The 11,248-nt window shown below is 39.3% G+C and overlaps 1 protein-coding gene across 4 annotated transcripts; it reads left to right on the top strand.

Annotated features, from left to right (window-relative positions):
• The first annotated feature begins 41 nt into the window (after positions 1-41).
• On the top strand, positions 42-10,633 carry klf3 (Kruppel like factor 3 (basic)). Of its 4 annotated transcripts, none has more exons than XM_063218207.1 (7): positions 42-365; positions 1,021-1,245; positions 2,611-2,675; positions 4,749-5,340; positions 5,454-5,574; positions 6,682-6,842; positions 7,040-10,633. In XM_063218207.1, exons 3-7 carry the CDS (start codon positions 2,637-2,639, stop codon positions 7,219-7,221), a joined length of 1,095 nt encoding a protein of 364 aa, XP_063074277.1. In that variant the 5' UTR covers positions 42-365; positions 1,021-1,245; positions 2,611-2,636; the 3' UTR covers positions 7,222-10,633. The 4 variants fall into 4 exon arrangements, with proteins under 4 accessions (XP_063074277.1, XP_063074276.1, XP_063074278.1 ...); XM_063218206.1 differs by having other exon boundaries at positions 43-365; positions 1,021-1,144; XM_063218209.1 differs by having other exon boundaries at positions 49-365; positions 1,021-1,144; positions 3,717-5,340; positions 7,040-10,632.
• The last annotated feature ends 615 nt before the right edge of the window (positions 10,634-11,248 follow it).

The raw sequence follows: 11,248 nt of genomic DNA, 5'->3' as shown, positions 1-11,248 counted from the left end.
CCTACTTCGGTCACAGATTTTTTTTTTCTGCGCTTGGTTACGCTCTACAGCTCTAGCCTACTCCGCCCCGAAACACAAGTTAGGCAAAATTACGACCCTCTTCGGCTCGGTCTTCGGTGACTGAAAGCACGATTCCGTACTTTTAGTGAGTCAAAGCGAGTTGTTAACGTTCCGATTTCAGAGGCAGATTTGCCTACGTTTCTCAAGCACAGATGTGACCAATCCGCGTCGTTTTCTTTGCGTCCCTCTTCCGTCTGTGTGAAGTTAGTTTTCACTGCAATCCCTTCAAACATTGTCCAAGAAAGGATTATCGACATTTTTTTCTCTTAACTTGTTCGAGGTCAAGCCGCCAGCAAATAGAAGAGGTAAATTCAAGTTTTGTTGTTAATATTATGCATATGAAGACTGAAGAGCTAATGGAGTAAATAATGACAGATGTGTATGCCCTATATTTTACTGCTACAGGTGCCACAACACCAGGTTACTCTCACAGCCTACTACTGTCATAAACTGATGCGTTTCTCACAGGCCTACCTGGTGCCCCAGGCCTTAGTCTGTCAGTAGCCTATCATAAAAATATCATTAAAATGGTTTTTTTGTCAGTTATTAAGTTGTAATGTTTTGAACCAGGCATATTGTTTTAGTGATAGTGGCTATTAAGAATTAGTGACATATTCCTTAATTTTATAGACCCTCATAAAGTAATTATAGCCCCTAGGTCAAGTACAGTAGGCTAACCAATTAGAGAGACCTAACTGTTAATCTTTTTTTTTTTTTTTTAAATGAAGTAACATCACCTTCAGGATCAGATTTATATTCTATAGATGAGCAATGTAGGCTTTCGATGTGGCTTGCTTATAGCAGTGAGAATGTTCATTAATGGAAGACACAATACATAGGGGAAATGTCATTAGGTTGTCCCTTCTGGTATCTCACCTATTCAGAAAGACCTTTTGCTCCTTTCTACACCTATCCACAGTTTACAGTTTCCTGTTTCTTTCTCTTTTTTTTTGTCTCAAGGCCATAGCTTACGTCAGAAATTCCACTTGGCACATTGAGACTCTCTTCCTGTTTGGAGCCTCTTAGAGGATATTGGCTTTGTTGGAGGCGGGGGTGAAGAAGGGCGGGTCAACACACTGAAACAGTAATACACAAACACACCCTGCCCCACCCTCTCACATACCTTTTCCCCTGAATCACGACAATGATGTTATCTAGTGGAACAAAACACACACCAAAGGCCATGTAGGTAGGAGGCATACAGAGCTAAACATTAACACACACCCCTCCCAGTAAACCTATAATGCAGGTCAGATGCTGCTCCTGTTTTCACTGTATCCACACACATGACACATCCGTTCTAAAACATTTAAACAGTTTGCATAACTTTTGCCAACATGTTTTAGAATAAGTCAGGCGTAGCACTGACATGTACATATACACACATTCATCTAAAACATGCATCAGCCAGACCACAAATAGGTAATGTCATGGCTTCAGCTCTGTTTTCTGCTCCGATAGATAGTTGCAGGAAAGATCTGAAAGTGTGTTGGTAAGCTTAGTTGGTAGTTAGGTAAGTAGGTACATTGTGTTTGTCTGTGTTGTTTAACAGGCAGTGTGCAGCTATGGCATGACAGAATTGTTAGGTGACAATGTAATATTTTGATTTCATATTTTTAGTGGTGTACATGGCAGCTTCGTAGGTCTATGCTTTTATATTACATTACCAACTGACTTCTTCCACATCTCTGTGATGGTCAGGAGACCAGAATGCATAACTTAAACCTCAAAGGTTAAGCTCAAGCTGGTATATCAGGTGTAAGAAGTTCTGTAAGATAGGTAGGCACTAATCTTGTAGAGCTATTAGGCAAGATGTATAAATCAGAGCCTTCATGGCTTTGATTCAATTCGATTCAGTTGAAATCTCAGTGGCTTAATATCTGAAAGAGCAATCATCACCAAACTTCTGGTTATGCCTACTGTCATCACTCCAGAACTGAAACCTAGATCCTAATATTATAGGGGCTGTATTATTATAATCCTGGTATTCACAGAGGTTGATACTAATGTTAACAAAGGAACAAACCCAAGTGGCACAATAAATTCCACAAATTACTAACAATATCTGTGAAAATTATAGTCTGTTTCTTTTAGTCACTATTAAACAAGACACATGTAGGATTATGACAAACTAGTTGATAATATGCTTCATTAAGAATTTCAACTGTTTTGAACAGGTTTAAAATTGTAGTTCAAAGTTTTTACGGTGGCACCAACTTGACATCTTTACCATTATACCCTCATTGTATTGTATTGTATTGTATCAAAATTGATTAAATCAAAATAAATTATGCTAGGTTTGTAAAAAGAGAATGTATTTAAGCATGTTGTGAGTTTATTTTAAAATGTTAACCTTTTTCTACTAAAACAAATCATAGGAACACAAAAAATGTCATCACGTGTTTGAGCCACATACACTGTATGTAAACTTCTGGTTTCAACTGTATAACTGTACATTAATTACGTCGTTTGCCTAGCCATTTCTTACACTATGTGAAACTCAATGAGAGCTTTTTTTGAATGTCACATTCTTTCCCTCTTTCATCTCAGGTTGCACTGGCCCATTGCTTCCAGTCATGCTCATGTATGATTATCCAATAAAGGACATGGAGACGGTGAGTGTTTGGGACTAGAAGGATGTGTCCACCATTTAGCACATCTAGCCCCTTTGCTGAAAAATAATAATAATAATAAAATTATATTTCTATATTTGCTGTCGTCTTAATTTGGCTAATTTGACCTTTGCTTTAGGATGGTGGTCTATGGGCGGTATTCACTGGCATTCCAAAGCAAGTTTCATGATGAAATATGGGTTCTGGTGTATTTTATTAAGCATTTTGTAAATCCCATTTTTTCTCTTTCATTTACAAAATACCACATAAAACTTGACAGAAACCATATTTCGCTATCAAACTTGCTGGGTGATACCAGTGAACACTACAAAACCACTTGGCGAGTTGCACACTTTTGGGAAAAAAAATGGTTGGGGTGGCTTTAAATACACATATGGACACATGGACACTGCCACTCTAAAGCAGGTTGAGACAGAATCCAAATTAGCCAATTAACGGAGACCGCTGCAAACATTAAAAAAAAAAAAGTGAGTACCACTCTATTAGCCTCGCGCACCATCCTACGTACTTCCGCCAAGAGACTTGACTCCGCACTACGGGTGCATTCCAATATGCGACCTTGTGTCCTCCAGTTGTGCTTGTGGCCTCACGTTTTGCTGAAGCCCCGCCTCCGTGGAGAAAATAATTAAGTTTCCCCGCTGTCAGCCTTGCCACAACAATTTTTGGGGGACTATTCTCCATTCACCATCCAGTTTGCAAATGAGAAAATGACTTCACAATTGAGCTTTTGCGAGATATGCTGTTGTCAGCGATGTCATCACAACCTATTACTTCCTGGTTTGAGGCCACAAGCACAAGTGGAGGACGCAAGGTCGCATATTGGAATGCACACTACGTCTGGTAGGCCTACCTGTTTTCTGTGGAGCGATGTTGAGCGGCAGGATTTGGCCGGTGTTCTGACAAGCGGTCTTACGTTGTAATTTTATCCTACGGTTGGATGTTCTGTCAGACAAGTCTGTTAAACGGTCCTACATCGCCAAGACGTTAGACGTGTTTGTTCAACAACTTATCCTGATTTTTCAGAAAATGTCCTTCCCGCTTCCTGCAATCACGTCAGATCAAACAACCTCCAGACCATGAATACGAAATGAAATGATAGTATTATGGGAAGGTCAGGACCAGGCTACCACTCTATTGCATTGCAGACAACTCAAAAAAGGGGCCAGATGCTAGATGAAAAAGTGGACATATCCTTTAAGGGATAAAAGAGTTGGCATCTGTGTCAAAGAACTGACTTTATTCATAGAATACCACTTCATTTGCATATCATTGCTAGTTCTCATTAAAAAAAAACATATTGGAGTTAGGGGTGTCTCTGTTTTACATTAATATTTCTTTTGTAAGTGGACTTTCAATCAGCCCAGATAAGTTAAAAAAGCAAAGGGAAAGAGCATCTGGAGAGTTTATTGTGGGGTGTTTTGTATTTAGAGTTTGGGTGTTTGGGTATATTTTTTGTCGCTGTATAACTGCCTTTCATATCTGTGTGATTTCACAACAGCATATTCGTGTTCATTGATATGAAGTTTGTCAGAGCTATTTTTTTTAGTATTTGCATCATTTGTATGTCTCAAGCGAACCCCAACAGCAACAATACAACAAAACACAACAATAAATCATAGCGATAGCAATAGGATTTGTATAGCACATTATCATACATAACTGTCTTTCAACGAGCTAAAAAAGAAAGAAAGATAAGACAGAAGAAAAAAAATATTGTAGAAAGTAAAATCAGTCCGTTAAAGAAAATACAAACATGATCAGACAAACCTTAATTGTTAACCTTAACTGAAGGTATACTGACACCTTTATTGATAACTAAGCTTAAATCTAAAACTGAGTATGCTCACAGTTACATGTTAAGATCAAACATGTCAAATAAAGACAAAGTTCTCTAGAAAGGTCAACATTAAGATTGTCTATCTACTGTATGTGGATATTCAATATACCAGCTACTATGAAGAATCATGTCAACTAGTTATGTTGTTCCTGTTCTTTTAAAGGAACCATGTGTACATCTTTCATAATTCCTTTCCCCCTCTTTCATTATTCCTTTAGTCTGTTTTCCAAGGTCACACTTCAGTAATGAAGTCTCAAATGGAAGGTTACAGTGTCATCTTCCCTCCTCATGTAGGCCTGGCAGGCACTGGGCATCTTTACCCATCTCGCTACCCAGGTCAAGCTCACGGTCAACCCCTCTACTCAGCCCACTATCCTTTTCAGAGCTACACAACCACTGCCCAGTCTGAAGGCCAGACCCTCATTTCCACCCAGGTAGAACCTGTAGATCTCTCCCTTAGTAAAAGCTCCTCCTCCTCGCCACGTTCGGCATCTCCCCCTTCCCCTTCCTCCACTCAAAGCTGTCCATCCCCTTCTCCTGCATATAGTAGCCAACCCACACACGCCAGCACACATAGCCATAGTCAGGCAATCACCTGCTCCAGTTCCAGCTGTGGCTCTGCTTCTCAATCTTCAGCAGTGATGGCCATGCCCTTTCCAGCCATGATGCCTGTCTTGCATTCCCCTTCTGGAATGATTCCTGTCATTCTACCCATCATGTACCCCTCTTCCATACACCCGCCAGTCATATTGTCCCCCATTGACCCGGATGAGAAGCACGGAGGGGCAGTTGTATCCACACATAAATATGGTAAATTGACACAGATTACCTTTCACTTACCCAAACTAAACTATCATTTTTGGGTTACCAACTAATTTTGAGTGTTGAAAGATATTCTGACTTTTTTCTTGGTGTCTTATCAGCCCCCATCATACCAACTGACAGCAGGGAGCCAATGAAAACAATGAAATCAGAGTCTGGCTGTTCTTCTGAACCTGACGAGGAAGTAACATCTTCAGTTATGAATGGGCACTTTTCATATGAGTGAGTATGACGAGCACATAATATCTTTTCAGTGTGGAATTAACTTAATTAATGATGATAAATAAATTACAATGATTACAACTGATTAAAATGTGAAAAGAAATTACAGTCTCCATTCCAAGTAACATGTATTGAAAATCGTGCAAAAAAGAGTTTGTCAATGACTGAAACACCTCAGCTAGTGTTATCAAAGCAAACAGCAGTGAGCACAGATTCTGCTGGAACTGTTAGTGATAGTGTTCTTTTGTGTACTATGAATAGACTCGTCCTCAAGGAAACATAATAGTTGCACTTGAGAATTGAGACCAGAGGTTTTCGCCAAAGGAACCTTATATTGACCGTTTGTTTCCATTCAACAATTTTAGTTTGAGAAAAAAAAACTATGCGATCAAAATGAAGGATTCTGAAAGGACAAGTGTGCTATTTTGAACATTTACCCCCTTTTCTGAATGGTCTTCAATGAAGTAGTGTGGTCCTCGACAATGTTTTACCTTTGCTGCTGTCTCCGCTATTTGTTGAATTTGGATTTTTTTTTCAATTGGCTTTATAATGGCTATCTATGGGCATGTGCAAATCTTTTCTTAAAACCACCATAAACACTTTTTTTCCCGAAAGTGTGCATCTGTTAATGCATGTGCATGTGTTAATATACACAAAAATAAATAATCAATTCATCAATTTATAATCAGGTTTTTGGAGTAACAGATTTATTCAAGTGCTCACATAAAACGAATAAACAATTTATAATAATTAGTTTATTGCAGTTGTCGGGTTAATGAGAAATCAGATTCGTACAGGTAGGATTTTGGCTAATAAACTAATCTGTCAAGACATGTTATTGTCAGGTTATTGACATTCTAGAATGATAAGTAGCCAATCACAAGTCTTGAATTCCAGTTTCATGTCACAAACTTGAGAGGAACACAAGCAACTGACAGGCTGCATGTAAACAACAATAAATAGTTTACTCCAATAACCTGTTTATTCCAATAACCTAATTAGTGTGGTAATGTAAATGGCCTCATTGATAGCAGAAAACAATTGTCAATAAATTAGTGTGTGTGTGTGTGTGTGTGTGTGTGTGTACATTGACACATCTATTATCAGGAAAGGCTCCCCATCCATGCTCATTCATTCCTCCAAACCTCAACCTGTGGAGTCCCCAGATGCACTGAAGAAACGGCGTATCCATCGTTGTGATGTTGGAGGGTGCAATAAAGTCTACACCAAGAGCTCCCACCTTAAGGCACACAGACGAACTCACACAGGTCAGACATGCAGTCAACAGAAACACAATTAACAAAACAGTTTGTCTTCTATATTTTAAATTCCAAAAACTATAACCTGCTCAGCTAGAGTGACTGTGACTTTGTGAAGAAAAAACAAGATTGGCAACATGCGATCACGTTGCTTGATGATCACATTAGACTGAGAAATGACATGTATTTGATCTATTTGTTTGTAGGAGAGAAGCCATACAAGTGCATGTGGGAAGGCTGTACATGGAAATTTGCACGTTCAGATGAGCTCACACGACACTTCCGCAAACACACTGGTATCAAGCCTTTTCAGTGTCCCGACTGTGAGCGCAGCTTCTCTCGTTCTGATCACTTGGCCCTGCACAGGAAACGTCATCTTTTGGTCTAAATCAGAAGTGCCTCTTTCTTTTTTAGATTTTAGTGCCTTCATTGTGACAGGACAATGAGAATGCAACAGGACTTGAATTAGGGAACCATGTGGTATAGGAGCTCTATGCAGTCCACCACAGCAGTGGCATTCGCTTTTGGCTATTGGTGTGATGCTTATTATCGGCGTGGTGCATAGCTACCCCCCCTTAGCTACCTCTACTACTGGTATGATAATTGTATGTTCTAACTCAAATTCCTTTCTGGTCCATGCATCATTCATTCAAAGTGTTTTTCTATTCATGTAAAAAATCAAGAGACTAAAAATGAGACTTACACTTAAGTATTCTCTCACCCCTCCAAATGATCAGAATCAGGTGTCCTAATCCCTTGTCCTGACCAAAGGTGTATGAAATCAAGCACCTAGACATGCAGACTGTTTTTACAAACATTTGTGAAAGAATGGGCTGCTCTCAGGTGTCCAGTGAACTCCAGTGTGGAACTGTCATAGGATTCCACCTGTGCAACAAATAATGTCATGAAAGTTCCTTGCTCCTAAATATTCCACACTCATCCGTCAGCTTTATTATAAGCTATATGCTTTTTTATTGGCTGATTGAGTGGAATTGGTCAAGCGTGCGTGTAAGTTAGCTGCGCATAGAGTCTTCGTTTGGAATGTCGACGGTATTGTAAAAGTATGAATCTTTTACCCCACTCTTAATCCCAGCCAAAACGGGCCAGTAGTGGTTCATTCAGCAGATACGCATTGTTATCTTAAAACACAGAAATGGCAAATGGCATGATACAGATGAGGAGATGCAAATGAATCAACGTTATGACAATTCAATCATCAACTGCAAGGTAACATTACATTTAACTCAAGGCTACTGTAGGTTGCATAGGATACAGTGAAATCAAATACAGTTTACCCAAGATAGATAGACAGAGTGAGAGAACGAAAGAGGGGGAGAGAGAGAGAGAAAGACAGAGTTTGGAGCCCTTCAAAGGTAGGAAGCGACTCCCAGAGGAATCTCTGAGGTGAGTTTAAATACTACAAAGCCCCACACCAAAAGTGTCCTTTGTCTTACTAGGGCCAGTGGCACCATGGGGGTGTGAGCCCACCACACCTAGAATGGCATGGGGGGTGGTCTTCTAAGTCAACTTTACCAGATAACAGCAACAGTAACAGCAACAATATAATTTCTGGGTCATCAAACAATCTCCATTCTTGCAGTATCTAAGGGATAACGCTGTAGAAACCATGCACATGATCTATGGAAAATTAGATCATCACAGCATCGGCATTCCGATCGAAGATTCTAGGCGTGTCTAAGTTTCACGCCCATGTAACGACGTGTCTAGTCTATCTTGCTCACTAGATTCTGGTGCAGTTGGCATGGTTCCTACAACTTTACGATAAAAAAAAATAAATACCCTACCCTAATGGCAGATGAGCAGGGTAACAGCCTTCGAGGTCGACCGGTTCCACGAAGTTAATGGCTTGGGGAGGCAACTCCGTCTCCATCCTGCGCATGTTGCTGGAGTTTTAAGCCGCCACCTCGCCATTAACTTCATGGAACCAGTCACCTCGTTGACCGTTATCCCTTACAAAATGGAATAGTTTGGGAACAACCGCAACTCAGCCACGAAGGGGTAGGCCATTTTAACTGCTGGAGAGGGTTCAGCGGATGGTGCAGCGTTTAGTGCAAAGAGGTGGTCGACTTTCTTTACAGTCAATTGACTCTGGCTTCAAACTGCTCAACTTTTACAAACTGGTGAGGGAGGACCTGGATTTTTGCCCAGTGCACTGTTTGTTCTCCTGATTGGTGATGGCCACAAGTCCATAGGCTACACAAATGGTTCTCTTTCAGGTCTCGAAACACTTCTCTGCAAATATCACAGTATTCACATGATGACTACAAGCACAATGCCATTTGGGCAGAAAAGCCTGCCCATCCTGTAAAAACTATAGCCAAGTCAGATATGGCCTTGACCCCGGTGCACATCATGTAGCGTGCGTCACCCAGATGCCTTCAGGCCAGGCTACTTGACATTTCATGATGTAGTCATCAGTTGAAACACATAAAAAGATGAAATATTCACAAGATCGTTTTTTGTCTTCAAATGAGTATTACTTGACCTGAACATCATATATAATACTACGAAATTGTGTTTTTTCCCCCCCTTTATTGACAGTCTGGACGAATTGTGCATGGACCACCCTACTGTTTGTTTGTTTTACTTTTCTATTGCCCACTTGTATATTCTCGCCCGCTTGTATATTGTCCTCTTTCGCAAATGTATCTTTTCATTTACAAAGATCTAGACCTCCTCTGCTGGCCAGATAACAAACACATAAAAAGTTATATACGCCCCACCCACCCCTAAATGTGAATCTTTGCCCAGCTAATGTGTTTAAATACATGTAAAAAAAAAAAAAAAAAAGATCCTGTGTCAATTATAAATGGAAATGTTTCATTAACATATTAATGTAATCGTCTTGTTTGTCCACATCTATCTATTTATTTTTGGTTATGTCAAGCTATGGCCCATTGTATTTTATTTTTTACCCTGAAGGGGAAAAGGGCATTTACTTGTTGTCCAAAATGTGAAATATTTTGAAAGGGCATTATTGTTAGAAGACCTGAATGATGGTTTTGTTGATGTTGTGGTTGCATGTATTACTGCATGTATGACACGGAATTATAGTAGGTCTATACAGGGATATCACTTCTCGTATGTTCTGAGCGTTTCTGGGTAAGAGCTTTGTAAGTCATTTTGATTGTTTTTGTGCACTTTAAAATTTGATTACACAGAAGTAAAGGTTTTATTGGATGAAATATTGTACTGCATAGCTTCTGGGAGGCAATGTTCACAGCCTTATATTGAGTCAAACATACACATTGTTCCAAATTATTATGCAAATGACATTTTTCACTGATTTACTAAATTGTCGCCATCAATGACTGAATCATTTTCAAGTCATCAACAATTTAAGTTCACATCACGTCTTTGAATGAATGTTTCAATGATAACAGTATTCTTAAAGAGCAATCTTTTTTCAAATTATTACAGAACTTAGAGGAACTCTTCTGCACAATAAATTGGAACAGTGCATTTTAATGCATTTACATCTTCACAGATTCCTCTAATAAAAATATCTATACATTTTCAATACAAATAGTTGATTAGATTTTTATTCTACTAATTGTATGTTTTTAAAACTAATTGCAAGTATACATTTCCACAGAGTGAGAATATCAGTTTATATGAAAACTATATATTTCCACAGTGAACTGATCTGGAGCAAATTACCAAACTGTGAATCGCATTTACTGTACTTAATGACAAATCATATTCAATAAATATATTGGTTTATTTTCCATCTAAATGTTCTTTTTTTCAGTATTCGTAACATAGCACAGACTCAGTATCCTACCACACAGAGAGAGAGAGACCATCAGTATCATACCACACAGAGAGAATCACAAAGTTACAGTGTAATTTGGTGTAAAGAGTAACAATATAGCTCACATTTGTGATTTTTTTAATTCGTTTTTTTTTTAGGGGGGGTTTACTAGCTGTAATTCATAATTAGTTCTTAAAATACCTTATTCGCCTCCCAGTACAAAAAGTCAAATTGCTGAGTTTTATTTGATGGCTTGCGACCATTTCTCCTCTTCTTGATCACATTTCAGAAGTTTCCAATGGCACTGAGGCCTGGAGATTGGGCTGGCCATGACAGGGTCTTGATCTGGTGGTCCTCCATCCTCACACTAATTGACAAAGCTGCGTGGCTTGGAGCATTGTCCTGCTGAAAAAGACAATCCTCTGATTTGACAGGCATTGTCAGAGTAGAGGGAAGCAAGTTTTATTCCAAGATAACTTTGCGAAGGGTGTGTTACTGAAGCTACATACAAAGATGAAGCTGACCTATTTCAGCCTTGCTGAAGCACCATCAGATAATCACCTATTTTCTGCCCAATTTCACAGCAAGTGCAAGATACTGCGCTTTATAGACCTCCCCAGTTCTCTAGTTAACCATTAGA

Source organism: Engraulis encrasicolus, chromosome 16 (assembly GCF_034702125.1).
Source record: "Engraulis encrasicolus isolate BLACKSEA-1 chromosome 16, IST_EnEncr_1.0, whole genome shotgun sequence".
In the NCBI taxonomy this organism is placed as follows: Eukaryota; Metazoa; Chordata; class Actinopteri; order Clupeiformes; family Engraulidae; genus Engraulis; species Engraulis encrasicolus.
The sequence above is the reverse complement of the archived record's forward strand: the minus strand, read 5'-3'. Positions and strand labels throughout refer to the sequence as shown.

Coding starts and splice junctions, on each gene's coding strand:
- klf3 (XM_063218207.1), top strand. CDS start 2,637: ATGCTCATGTATGATTATCCAATAAAGGACATGGAGACG. Junction 5,341..5,453: donor TGTATCCACACATAAATATG/GTAAATTGACAC, acceptor GTGTCTTATCAG/CCCCCATCATACCAACTGAC. Junction 5,575..6,681: donor AATGGGCACTTTTCATATGA/GTGAGTATGACG, acceptor ATCTATTATCAG/GAAAGGCTCCCCATCCATGC.